The 14292-nt window shown below is 42.2% G+C and overlaps 1 protein-coding gene across 2 annotated transcripts; it reads right to left on the bottom strand.

Moving 5' to 3' along the window:
- Positions 1–824: 824 nt before the first annotated feature.
- LOC139533880 (amphoterin-induced protein 2-like) lies at positions 825–7107 on the bottom strand. 2 transcript variants are annotated; one of them, XM_071332339.1, is made up of 3 exons: positions 6903–7107; positions 6600–6721; positions 825–5835 (listed from the first exon to the last, which is right to left on the bottom strand). In XM_071332339.1, exon 3 carries the CDS (start codon positions 5744–5746, stop codon positions 4223–4225), a length of 1524 nt encoding a protein of 507 aa, XP_071188440.1. In that variant the 5' UTR covers positions 5747–5835; positions 6600–6721; positions 6903–7107; the 3' UTR covers positions 825–4222. The 2 variants fall into 2 exon arrangements, with proteins under 2 accessions (XP_071188440.1, XP_071188439.1); XM_071332338.1 differs by having other exon boundaries at positions 6593–6721; positions 6903–7106.
- Between the last annotated feature and the right edge of the window lie 7185 nt (positions 7108–14292).

Genomic DNA, 14292 nt, shown 5'->3' with positions numbered 1-14292 from the left:
TCTGAGTTGTCATTATTACAGAAGCCAGGCCTATAGTCCGTGTGGTGGTAGCTCCCTGCCATTGCTGGGAAAATGTTCCTTTTTCTTCTTAGGAGAAGAAAGCCCAGACATGAATTGTTGTTTTCACATCAGTTTGCGGGGCAATGTGTTTTTTAGGGAGAATTTCAAAACCAAAAACGACAGAGTTGAGAATATAGTACCATATGGCCATACTGTGGTCTAATCTGAACTATGTAATTGCATGAGAAAATAATTTGTGAGTTGCTGTACACAAATGCTCGCCTTGTCTTGCACCTTCATCAATGATATAACTGTCATGGAGGTGAAGTTTCATCCTACATGTTCCTCCAACTCCCCTACAGTTATGGTAATGACAGCCAAGAGATCCGTTGTTGACATGGATTTCCTGTTAGTTAGCGAGACAGCACAATCTAAAATCAGATACAACGCCCGGGATCCCTGTGGATTCAAGCATCAAATCAAGAGTTGTTTGTTCTGTTCTTCAGTACAAACAGACAACAACACACAAAAGCATGAATGTCGTTTTTGTAAAGATCCTCTTTTCCTTTGTTGGCTGAAAGGACTTTTGAAAGCGTTGTTAAAAGATACATTGAATGTAGCCTCATTTTTTAATGGGACCACATTTCCATATAATAACTTTTCTTTTCATCTACTTTATGGGTGGTTTGTGGCGTAGCTTATTGATGACCAATCCCCTGTCACATGGACGGCAAATGAGCTGAGCTTTACTTAACGTGGCAATGTCAATGACCAAACAAACACTTTGCATTTAGTGAGCAAGAAATCCTCACAACTCTCTCAAACGTTGTTCTATTCCATGATTTAACATTTAATTAATTCATACCTCGAAATATTGCAATATATTTGATAACATTTTGCCATGTTAGGAGAATGACAACTTTTGCATACATTGTGACAAATGAGAACAGCGTTACCAAGATTAATTAAACAAAAATCCTTCAGGTACATAGACAATTTTCATGACAAGTTTGATTCAAAACCTTTCTATATAATGCAAGCCTGGCAGATTGGGAATGAGCTTGGCAATGGCAAAACATACTTAGCACACAGGAAATGCAACTATTCCTACCTGGAGAGTCAAGGACAAGACCATTGGTGAAAGGGCACAGGTCATGGTTGTAAAAACTAGGGCTCAGATACTGTAGCTACTAGCTGGAGGTGAGAAAATACCCAGGACATAATTAAAGGGGAGGACTGAGTCTTGGGAAATGGTAGTTTAAGTTCAATTTTACAAAACATTCTATAAAAAACTGAATGAAATACTATGAGTAGACTGAAAGCAGCTCCTAGTCCCTCATTGTTTGCAGATCCCATGAAACTGGATAGGTGTTAACAATATGGCGGAAGCTCTCCAAAGCCCATTGAAAAGACTAGATGGTGCTGTCACCATTATTGCTTACATATATCCAGCTCCTTCAGATCTGTAAACACAGAAAGAATAGGGGCTAGGGGTTCAGATCAAACTTGTACAGTTGAAGTCGAAAGTTTACATACACCTTAGCCAAATATTTTTCAACTCAGTTTCATAATTCCTGACATTTAATCCTAGTAAGAATTCCCTGTCTTAGGTCAGTTAGGATCACCACTTTATAATAAGAATGTGAAATGTCAGAATAATAGTAGAGAGAATGATTTAATTCAGCTTTTATTTCTTTCATCACATTCCCAGTGGGTCAGAAGTTTCCATACACTCAATTAATATTTGGTAGCATTGCCTTTAAAATGGTTTAACTTGGGTCAAAGGTTACGGGTAGCCTTCCACAAGCTTCCCACAATGAATTGGGTGAATTTTGGCCCATTCCTCCTGACAGAGCTGGTGTAACTGAGTCAGGTTTGTAGGCCTCCTTGCTTGCACACGCTTTTTCAGTTCTGCCCACACATTTTCTATAGGATTGAGGTCAGGGCTTTGTGATGGCCACTCCAATAGCTTGACTTTGTTGTCCTTAAGCCATTTTGCCACAACTTTGGAAGTATGCTTGGGATCATTGCCCACTTGGAAGACCCATTTGCGACCAAGCTTTAACTTCCTGACTGATGTCTTGAGATCTTGCTTCAATATCCACATACTTTTCCATCTTCATGATGCCATCTATTTTGTGAAGCGCACCAGTCCCTCCTGCAGCAAAGCACCCCCACAACATGAAGCTGCCACCCCCGTGCTTCACGATTGGGATGGTGTTCTTCGGCTTGCAAGCTTCCCCCTTTTTCCTCCAAACATAACAATGGTCATTATGGCCAAACGGTTCTATTTTTGTTTCAGAGGACATTTCTCCAAAAAGTACGATCTTTGTCCCAATGTGCAGTTGCAAACCGTAGTCTGGCTTTTTTATGGTGGTTTGGAGCAGTGGCTTCTTCCTTGCTGAGCGGCCTTTCAGGTTATGTTGATGAACCAGACTTGTGGAGGTCTACAATTTCTTTTGATTTTCCCATGATGTCAAGCAAAGAGGCACTGAGTTTGAAGGTAAGCCTTGAAATATATCCACAGGTACACCTCAAATTGACTCATATTATGTCAATTAGCCTATCAGAGGCTTCTAAAGCCATGACAACATTTTCTGGGATTTTCCAAGCTGTTTAAAGGCACAGTCAACTTAGTATGTAAACTTCTGACCCACTGGAATTGTGATACAGTGAATTATAAGTGAAATAATCTGTCTGTAAACAATAGTTGGAAAGATTACTTGTGTCATGCACAAAGTAGATGTCCTAACCAACTTGCCAAACTATAGTTTGTTAACAAGAAATTTGTGGAGTGGTTGAAAAACGAGTTTTACTGACTCCAACCTAAGTGTATGTAAACTTCAGACTTCAACTGTATGTCCCGTACATAGAACTTTTATGAGGGCCTGATTCCACAATTGAGCTAGAGTTCTCTGCACTAGACAACACAGCCTTAAAAACAGTTACAGGTTTTAGTTAATCAGATTCCTTCGTCAGATGAAACCTAGTGATTGGAACTATCCTGGTACTACATGTCTGTACAAGTCACATTTAGCTGTGATAGAATATTATACTGTGATCAAGTAATACTCACAACACAGTTTGTAAAAATAACAACAAAAACATGGAACTCTGGGCTTTGTCTATAAACATGTAGGTTTGGTACAGTGACCATTCAATTTGACGTGCCAAGTCACATCTGGATGCCAGTTACCTTGTCATCGGTGGGAATGGGAACCTACAGTAGTTAAATATGTCCCCTAGAGAACTGTCAGTGGCGGGGGGGGAAATCTCAGCAATCAATTCCTGTCCACTCCATCACCTCTAAGGACGTGAAAATGCTTTGTAAAGCTTTATTCCATTACAGCCTAACGCTAATATAAAATTAAGTGATTTCTTTCTAAAAATGGTGTCTGCAAGATATAGCAGGTCTCTTGCACTGTTTCGAGATCATTGTCAGATAAAAAAAGCCTACACATCTGAAATGCATATATACTTAAATGAAGACACAACATTGAGACAATGAAATTTAGTTCTTCTAAATGAATGTCAATATCCAAGTTAGTTCAATATATTAATAGCAGCAGTAACATATCAGTCCCTTCCTCACCTTGAAAAACTCTATTCACAGTCACACCTGCAAAAATAACTGAGAACAACAATAGTATATAGGTCATGGGAGGCTTGGGGCTAGAGCTGGCTAGTTCCCAGACACTGATCAGGGTCGACTGACATCTTTGTCTGAATGCATCCATTCAACCTGCATATAATACATTACGAATACATTTACAGTGTTCGCCCTGTTATGATCATTCATAATAGAGCATGGCACCTTATGACAGACTAGGAACCTGCAAGTAAGCATTTGGATGGACAGTGTATACCATGTGCATCCTGTAATAACATTATAGATCCATGAATGCCTACATAATGCATTTCACACAGGTGTTTCACAGAATGTATTTTGTTTGGAACTATTTCTTTATCTGCAAGTTCATGTGTATAAAACTTTGACAAAGAAACCAACTACTGTTTCTATATCTGTCCACACAGTAGGTATAACATAAAAAAGCAGTCTGATCACTTGTGAAATAAAGGGTGTTATAAATCTACTTCCATGTATGGATTCTCAATGCGAGGTTTCAATATTTGACACTTTGAGAAACATGTTACAAACAGTCCATGTTGCATGGTGTAGTCTAGTGAAGCCTGGTGGGGCTTTAAGGACAGACCCTGAATGCTACGCAACGTGTTCTTCGAGAACCTGCTCCTTGGCCCTGCTTCCGTTCTTCAAAATGCCCTCTGTGGCTGCAGCGTCCATTACTGGGTGCTTGGCACTGCATTTGTGGGGGTGCTCGTCCCCCGTTTCGAGGAAGGCCACCCTCTTTCCACCGGTGACCCTTCTGTCTGCGAGCTCCACCTCTCTGGGGTCTGCACAGAGGAGCATGGCTCGCCCGCCGCACCCACCAACTCCCCCGGCCTTTCCACCATGGCAACGGCAGGGAGTGAGGTACAGGTAGAGGAGCACCAGGACGATGCTGACCACACAGGACGCCAGCGTGGTAAAGGCCGTGTTAAAATGCTCCCCGCCGCTGCTACGTTCCTCCCCGCTCTTGCCCGGTCCGCTGGGGTTACCTACGGAGACAGTGACCTCCAAAGTCTCGTTGGAGCGCCGGTGTCGACCGCGGACTGCCACGCATGAGTAAGTCCCTGAATCCCCACGGAGAGCCCCTCGGATCTCCAGCGTACCGTTGGTGAGGACCGTGAGGCGGCTGCTCTGATCGTCTGTTACGCCCAGTGCCGGGGATCCATTGCCTGGGGTCACCCAGAACACCACCACCCCTTCCTGGAAGGGGAGAGAAACGCCAGGGCACGGCACCATAAGCCAATCGCCTGGCTCTGCCTGGTAAGACACTTCTACAGTTCCATGGAACTCACCCTGAGGGCTGCCAGAACAATTCAGCCACTCCTCCTGACCCAGACTGCATGGATACTCCTCCCTGAAGTCTAGTAGGGGACGGTACTGCCTCCTCTCCCAGTACTCAAGCATGGCGCGCAGGGCACAGTCGCACACCAACGGGTTCCCCTGCAAGTAGATGCCACCCTGCTGCCAGGTGGCCAGAGAGAGTAGGCTCTGCACGGGCACCTGCCTCACCATGTTCATCGACAGATCCAGGAAACGCAGGTGTGGCAGAGCCACATTTCGCTGGTAGAGCTCCAGGGGGAAGGCAGCCAGTCTGTTCCCGCCCAGATACAGCCTTTCCAGGCTGCTCAGCCCCTGGAAGGCTCCTGCCATGGTCTGACTGATGCGGTTTCCAAACAGAAGCAGCACTTCCAGTTCCCCGAGCCCATGGAAGGCAGATGCATTGAGCCGAGACAGCCCATTGGACGAGAGGTCCAGGTGGCGAAGGTGAGGGGTGGGGGCAAAGGCGTCCGGTGCCAGATGGATAATGGCGTTTCGGCTGAGGACCAGTACGGTCAGCCTGTCCAAACGCCGGTCTGACCAATCCAAGAGCAGAGCAGAGAGGACATTGTGGCTGAGGTCCAATCGGGTGACATAGCCAGGGAGGTCAGGGGGAACGGTTGACAGATTGCGACCACTGCAGGAGATGATGTCGCTAGCACACATGCAGGGTGGTGGGCAGGCGGCCGTGAACGTCATACGGGACAGACGCATGGACAGGAGGAATGCCAAGGTAACCCTAAAGCCATGTAAGTGCACGTCAATGGACACACACAGCGGTTGTGGCACAACGGGACACATTCTACAGTTTGAGGGCTGAGTCTCAGGTTGTTGGTGAAGAAGTTGCAAACATCTTATGAGCCACTCTTAAGCGTTCCATTCAAAAAGAGCTGAGAGAGGAGAGAGAGAGACACACAGAGACAGAGAAAGATGGGTATTGGCATCCAATACTGTCATATGACAGTTATTAACTTGTTTTCTCTGCAAAATAACCTTAATGCTAGAGTCCTTAATTAAAACAATAAAAAAGCGGCCATCCCACCTCTGTTTTGGATGGACATGGAGAAATGTAACCACTCAAATTCATAGACATAATGGATCGTCAGTCCCTGCATCCACAGCTCTATCATAATTATAGTTTTAACCATGTTGAGGCTTTACAACAGGGCTGCCCAACCCTCTTCCTGGAGATCTACCTTCCTGTGGGTTCTCAGTCCAACCCTAATTTAACACACCTGATTCTACTAAATTAGTTGAATCAGATATGCTAAATTAGGGTTGGACTGAAAACCTACTGGACAGTTGATCTCCAGGAAAAGGGTTGGGCAGCCCTGCTTTACAGTGTTTGTTTACATTTACAAACATTGTAGTAAAATTTGTTGACATTTTGGGTTCTTATGGGTTTAGTTGAACTAAACCCATGATGCATTAGCTATTAAATTAGATAACCATCTGGATTATGCTCGTTTAGTTGTCTACTTACAGTGGAATAGCTCGAACCACCATGTAGTTTAAAACTACTAGTGAAACTGTTATTTTACCAGCTGAAAATTAGGCTATAAGGGAATAGATCGAGTCTCATTGAAAAGACTCCCAGCGAGCTGCCAAACAAAAGAAAAGGTCCAAGCAATAGAACGTTTAACATACCACTTACATTTCCAAACGATGAAGATCCTCACAATAATGCGACATCGTTTTCTTCGTATTGTGACCATAACCAATGAACGTATTTCGTTCTCCTCTGGAACTGTTCTCATCTCACAGAAGATGCGTAGGCTATATTTCGTAAAAGAAAAAAATATTATATCCAATACTTCATACAATAAAATACACTTTCAAGCAGAATGCCACATGATTGCGCACTTCAAACGCGGCGTTGTCATCGCTAAACAGACTTCAAAAGCGTCCGAATGAAAGCAGAGCTTTTAGGACTCAGGAAGCGTGTTGTTCAGTTCACCTTTTTGTGGTAGCGGTTGCGCACAAAATACATATGGCACATCGATAGTAGGCTTAGGCTATTAAATCAATTAGGCGACTTGTTTCCTCGTGTCCCCGACAAATACAAGCGTTTCTTGTTTCACTCAAATGTTGTGCACCAATTTGTTTACATCCCTATAAGTGAGCATTTCTCATTTGCCAAGATAATCTATCCCCCTGACAGGTGTGGCATATCAAGACGCTGATTAAACAGCACGATCATTAAACAGGTGCACCTTGTGCTGGGGACAGTAAAAGGCCACTAAAATGATTTGTCACACACCACAATGCCACAGTGTTAGGATTTATGTTTATGCATAATAGCCTGTTAGCATATTGGTTGAAGAGGAATATTGTTTTGTTACACACATCCCCCCCCCCCCGCAGTATAGTTTGTGTAGGTGTAAGGAATTACCAACACAGGCCATAAAAGTTGTGGACAGTCTGGAGAGGGGAAGGGTGCAGCTCTCTAGACCAACCAAGAGTTTAGAATACTGGACAATACCATATTAGGAACTGTTTTAGTGTAGAATCGACAGACCCAAGACGGAGCTAATCTACCCAGCAACCAGAGGTGGACAAAGGAACGCGCCAAGGGGCCAGCAAAGGGGGGCAGAGTCTAAACCAGGCCCAGCCTACTGTGATAGGCCAACAGACGCGTTGAAACGACGTCATCACGGTATAAGAACAGCTGTTTACGTACTTCGTGCCAGTTCTCTGATCTACCCTGCGCGGAGATCCAGTGAACCCGTATATACGAAAATTGCATTTGCCATTTATCGTTTGAGTTTAATTAAAATACTTAAACTATATTTGGTGACTATGAATCACATTTTGTCCTGATGAAAGATTTGAACTGACGCAAATCTCTTTCAACAGATGTCTCAAGTTGAGGGAGCATGCAATTGGCATGCTCTCTGTAGTAATGTCCAACAGAGCTGTTGCCAGAGAATTGGATGTTAATTTCTCTACCATAAGACGCCCAGTCATTTTAGAGAATTTGGCAGTACATCCAACAGGCCTCACAACCGCAGACCAGGTGTAACTCAAAAACTAATTCTGATTGGCTGCGCCTGGCTTCCCTGTGGGTGGACATGGCTCCCAAGTGGGTTAGGGTTAGGGTTAGGGTTAGGGTTGCGCCCCTGCCCAGTTATGTGAAATCCATAGATTAGGGCCTAATGAATTTTTTTCAATTGACTGATTTCATTCTATGAACTGTAACTCAGTAAAATCATAGAAATTGTTGCATGTTGGGTTTATATTTTTGGTCAATATAGATAGGCTAACCTACCCCGGTAGAAGATTATGGCATAGGGTTTCACACACGTGTGTTAAAATCCATTTAATCAGTTTTATTTAGAAATTATTTAGTAAGTAATACTGAAAAGCTAAGTCTAGTTGTCTTATTTTAACGATTTAAATAAAATATGGGGGGATGGTGTTGCACGTCACCATTAATATCCGCACTATGAGGAGATTTGATGTAAAGTCCTTTTTAACTCACCTGCGCATTCATTTGATTTGTTCTTTCTTTGTTGCTCCTTTTCCATACAATCCATTATGTACCATTACACTAAATATGATTTGAATAATGCAAGATCTTAAATCCCAGAAGTCTTTAAAATGACATTCAGGAGCAAAAGGTTTTCAATAGTGTTTTTAATTAATAAAACAAATATTAATTGGAATATAATATTGGAATGAAATATAAATAATATTAAATAACATTGGAATATAACATTTAATAACTTAACTAATTAACTCAGTGTAACAATGTGGCAACTCTCTTATGTTCTGCTATTGCACAATTCTAATTTGTACATGTAGGTCACAAATAAAGCTATCCCTAGTAAAATTGGAGCACAACTCATGAGCCCACCTCCTGCACTGCTCGCACCTAATCCAGTCCCCACCTGTGACTGAAAACAGGGGGAGAGATGCCAATTGAAAAGCTCTCTCTTAGCTATCTACGTTTTTTCTAGCTATATGACATAAATGCTGTGTAAAATAGCTAAAAGGCTATAAAGTTGAATTAACAGTAAAGCTATCAGTCACTAGCAGAAACATTTAGAACTGAAATTAAGTTAGTTACATCTGCTACTGCTCATCCTGTGTCTCCTTGACCTCTCCTTCACCACTCCCCCAGTACTCTCTCCTGCTCCCTCTCTCCCTCTTTCTCTCTCGCTCTCTCTCTGTGTGTGTGTGTGTGTGTGTGATTGTGTGGGCGGAGACAGGTGTGCTGGAGTCAGAGCAGATCTCCACCAGCTGCAACCTGTTCCATAATCAAGACTTCTACAAATACTCAGCCCTGCCACTTCCACACTGCCAGATTGTAAGATCTGCTCAGTCAGTCTACGTGGCTAGCTATTTGTTACTATTCAGATCCTGTTTTCCTTGCCTGATGCTGTTTTCCTCTCCGCTACAGTTCTGCCCGCTCTGACTCTGGTGCCTGTCCCACGTCTCGTCATCATGCTACTCTGTCCTGGATTCCCCACTCTATTACTCCCTTGGATTCCCCTCCGGACCTGCTTACCCTGTCTCAACCCCTCTCACTACAGCCTCCGCACCTGGTTTCCAGCAACCCGCCCGAGCTTCCCCTGACCTGCACTCCATCTCCCCCCTGGGGTTCAATAAATACCTTGGTTACTTCATCCCACTCTCCTTGTCGGAGTCTGCTCTTGGGTTCCCCTGTTCCACTCTGCGTAACAGTTATGTTATATTTTTTAATGTATTTTTTACCTCAGACGATCTGGTAGTGAGGTTGTTAGCTAGCACTCCTAGCAGCTTATGCTAACTAGCTAGCTGGCAAGCTAGCATAAACTAGCGCTAACTGGGCTAGTCATTGTCTAACTGACAGGTATAAACACATTCATAACCATAAAGGGGTAACTAGCCCCCAGACGTCAGTTACTCCCTAGTAGGGGGGAGAGTTGCCCCAACACACTCATCTAACATACTCAAACTATCAACATGTTTCTCTCTAAACAAGTTGGTTATTTATCTTAAGGCTTTCCTACTTGAATATTTAACAAAAATATATAGATCTAACTTCATTGGAATGTATCTACAACTTTTTCTAAAAGTCAAAAAATTAGATCAACTTACCACAAAATCGTTTTGTTGAAATATCTCAAAGTTGTCATGACACTTTTTTGTTCAGCAAGAACAGTGACAGCCAGGGAAAGTATTGGAAAAATAATTTGACATCTTGTGGTCTTTATGTGAATTACAGGGGGGGTGGGGGCAGTTACCCCAGGTGGCTACTACTACCCTATTTACAATTATTGTTGCTAAAGGCTAATCAAATGCCATTTGTAATATACAAGTCTAATCAAGAAATGTAGGCTATGAAAGCGAAGAGAAATCACAGATATTGATCAAATCCATAAATCAGTAAGTGCAATCAAAGGTTTTTTCTTGAATTATGTAGGCTACATTCCACTGGACACAGATGTCAGTTCAACGTCTAGTTTTGATTTACATTTGTTGTCAACTAAATTGAATACAGCGACAAAAAATTCCCCATGTCATTGGATTTATGTTTAAAGTCGGGTGAAAACACCCCGATATACCCTTATGTTGATGTTGATTTGATTTTGATTGATTTTTGAAAAATCCGATCAGTTTTCCAAATTGATTCAACGTTGAATCAACTTAACCAGTTTTTGCCCAGCGGGATGTTTCTGTTGCCAAACATGTTATTGCATTGCATTCTCTGTTGTTCATGTTATAAAATCATTGAAAGGATCCTGCGCAGACACAATTAGGTGGCCTATCCCATATCTCTCAAGTCTCCACTTAAAGGGCCAATCCGCTGTTGAAACAATAACAAAGCGTCAACCCTGCCTCTGTTTTGGTAAAAAGCTGAGGGACGGGCCTGGAGAAATTTAACCATTTAAATTCATAGACAGAGGACTGACCATACATTATATCAAAGGTGTTGTTTTAACCATTAATACCATGTTTTAACTATGTTTTTAGGCTATACAGTGTTGAGGCTATACATTTACAACATTTACAATCATTGTAGTAAAACCAGCTTATATTTTGGGTTCAGATGGGGTGTGACAGTTCAACTAAGCTCATGAGGCATTACGTTATATTCTTCAAGAATGGGTATATATAATTAATTTATAAGTCCAAAAATGGATGTAGCAACTGCAGTTTGCCCTTCATTCTGTCCCTGAGCAAGGAAGTTAACCCACTGTTCCCCGGGCGCTGATGACGTGGATGTCGATTAAGGCAGCCCCCCGCACCTCTCTGATTCAGAGGAGTTGGGTAAAATGCATAAGACACATTTTAGTTGAATGCGTTCAGTTGTACAACTGACTAAGCATCCCCCTTTCCCTTTAAGTCATATGAAGACAGTGGCTTTTTAAATCGGAAGAGAGAGTAGCACGGTTATGGAAATCACCATATGTCTTCTACCACAGTCTTTAATGGAGAAGAATTTCAACAGACATCCACTGTAACAAACTGGTGCATTGAACTGTATTTAGCACCTGGAAAAGGGAACAATAGATTGATTGTATAAGAAGATAATTATAGGCCTACAGTATATATTTATACAAAATAATCAACACTTGAACTTGTCTACTTTGGATAAAAAATTATATATTTCATAATTGAATATGAGGTACTCTTATTGTCACAACAAAGGACATACTGTATGCCATGTCTATTGAACAGCAGTTATTAGGCCTATCTGGCAACGTTTCAAGTCTTTTGGAACAATCGAAAGACCATGGAGCTTTAAATTCAGCCCATACCCCTGACTCATGTACCTAATTTCCTGTGACTGTGTTCTTCGAAAAGGTCCCACTGACATGACCAATGCCTGGTGGTGTTATATTGATGTTATATGCCTCCCACGGGGTAGTATTACCCACATATTCTATTAGGAATAACATTATTTTAACAAATTCAGTGCATGGTATAAATCTAAGTTTGAAGGGTTTGATCGGCATAACCAATATGAAACACTTCTCACCCACCTAACAGTTTTTAGCATTGAATATAAAATATCTGATTAGCTTGAATGATACAACCCATCCTACACAGATTCCCTCCCTAAATAGAACATGATGTGAATCGCCGTAGGCAGTGGTGTAGTGGTATAGTGGTGCCTGGAGAAGTGGATATACTCTAATTGTGAGGGGGAAAAAATCCAAATGGCCCACCCGGCAACAGAAAGGCACCCTGTGTGAAAACGTCTGAGAAATAGTGACACACTCTGAATGACCTAAAATGATAAATCCCATATTGGTCTTTCACAGTCAGACCTACCCAAGCTGTACTGTGCAAGTAGGCTAATAGTAGGCCTTCTATTGAAACAGATAAATGAGTCTGTCAACTGAGTCAGAAATTCACAGGTTTCTTATTTATATATATTTTTAAGGTTTTTAAGTCACTTTTTTAATATTATTATTTTTTTAAATTGGAAGTTCTAAGTCACACTTGTCAAACTCATTCCACGGAGGACCGAGTGTCTGTGGGTTTTCGCTCCACCCTTGTACTTGATGAATTAAGGTCACTAATTACAATAGTAAGGAACTCCCCTCACCTGGTTGTCTAGGTCTTAATTGAAAGGAAAAAACAAAAACCTGCAGACACTTGGCCCTCCATGGAATGAGTTTGAACCTCCTCTTCTCCACATCAGGAGACCACTTTTGAGGTCTGTGAAAAATCAAATACATTTATTTTTTATTGTAGTTACCCTTTGATTCAAGTGAGAAAGCACATAGCACTGTTGTTTGGTTAGCGGTGTTTCTGTAGCACATGGGATGGAGTTTTCAAAACAAATAGCCACTGGATTGATGCAAATAATCATGATATCATTCAGCCAGGTAGGCTACTTTGTAGCTGGTTAACATTTAATTGAGAAGGTTTTGGGAAAGCCTTTCCATCTACCAGAAGGCGGTTAGTCCCATCAATTGGCAGCAATTACATTATAAAATACTTCCTCATATGCATTCTCCTGTTTTATTGGTTTTCTTTAAACTTTCTTTCGTTGTCTAGCCACCAATGGCATAATCCTAGTCATATTAGCAACCCATGATGTTGCATCTTTAGATCTCCCCTCTTTTAAAATGTCTAACGGATATTTAGATCTCTGTCCATGAAACTGCTCGCATGTGCGATGGGCATTTCAGAACAATGTTTTCCCGCAAATTGCATTTTGGAACATTTGCGAGTAGGCCTACCACCATGTAGCCTCTGCAGACTCCCCAACAACTGGATGTTCAGTTTTGAGGGAAATAGAGCCTGTGATGCAACTTTTTCTATTGGATTTTAACAAGGTGACGCTCCAGCTTAACTCCTCCTCCACATGTACTGGATTGGTTGAACAGTGCAGAAGAGAACCTTCCCGACAGCTTTTTTTCCTTCTCGTCAAGAGCAGTATGTAGGGGATCTAGTTTCAGGCGTTTCTTTTACGCCTGCTACATTAGGTTAAACTCTGTGTGCACATTGGTGTGCTTAAAATGTGAAGAAATAATAGTTTATCAACATTTTAAGATGTTGATTCAAAATGGTCTGTACCCCCACTACACTAGTCTCTGTGTCGTCAGCAAACTTAATGATGGTGTTGGAGTCGTGTTTGGCCATGCAGTCATGGATGAACAGGGAATACAGGAGGGGACTAAGTACACACCCCTGAGGGGCCCCAGTGTTAAGGATCAGCGTGGCAGACGTTTTGTTGCCTACTCTTAACACCTGGGGGCGGCCCGTCAGGAAGTCCAGGATCCAGTTGCAGAGGGAGGTGTTTAGTCCCATAATCCTTAGCTTAGTGATGAGCTTCGTGGGCACTATGGTGTTGAACGCTGAGCTGTAGTCAATTAACAGCATTCTCACATAGGTGTTCCTTTTGTCCAGGTGAGAAAGGGCAGTGTGGAGTCATCTGTGGATCTGTTGGGGTGGTATGCTAATTTGAGTGGATCTAGGGTGTCCGGGAGGATGCTGTTGATGTGATCCATGACCAGCCTTTCAAAGCACTTCATGGCTACCGACGTGAGTGCCACGGGGCGGTAATCATTTAGGAAGCTTCCTTGGGCACAGGGACTATGGTGGTCTGCTTGAAACATGTAGGTATTACAGACTTGGTCAGGGAGAGGTTGAAAATGTTTGTGAAGACAGTTGACAGTTGGTCCGTGCATGCTTTGAGTACATTGTATATAGCCCAAGTTATTGTTACTCACTGTGTAATTATTATTACTTGTTTTACTTTTCTATAATTTTTTTACTTTTCTATTATTTCTCAGATTTTCTTTCTCTCTGCATTGTTGGGAACGGTCTGTAAGTAAGCATTTCACTGTTAGTTTACAAAGCATGTAATGAATAAAAATGTATTTGGTTTATGCTACTAACTTCCG

Source organism: Salvelinus alpinus, chromosome 11, assembly GCF_045679555.1.
Source record: "Salvelinus alpinus chromosome 11, SLU_Salpinus.1, whole genome shotgun sequence".
In the NCBI taxonomy this organism is placed as follows: domain Eukaryota; kingdom Metazoa; phylum Chordata; class Actinopteri; order Salmoniformes; family Salmonidae; genus Salvelinus; species Salvelinus alpinus.
The sequence above is the reverse complement of the archived record's forward strand: the minus strand, read 5'-3'. Positions and strand labels throughout refer to the sequence as shown.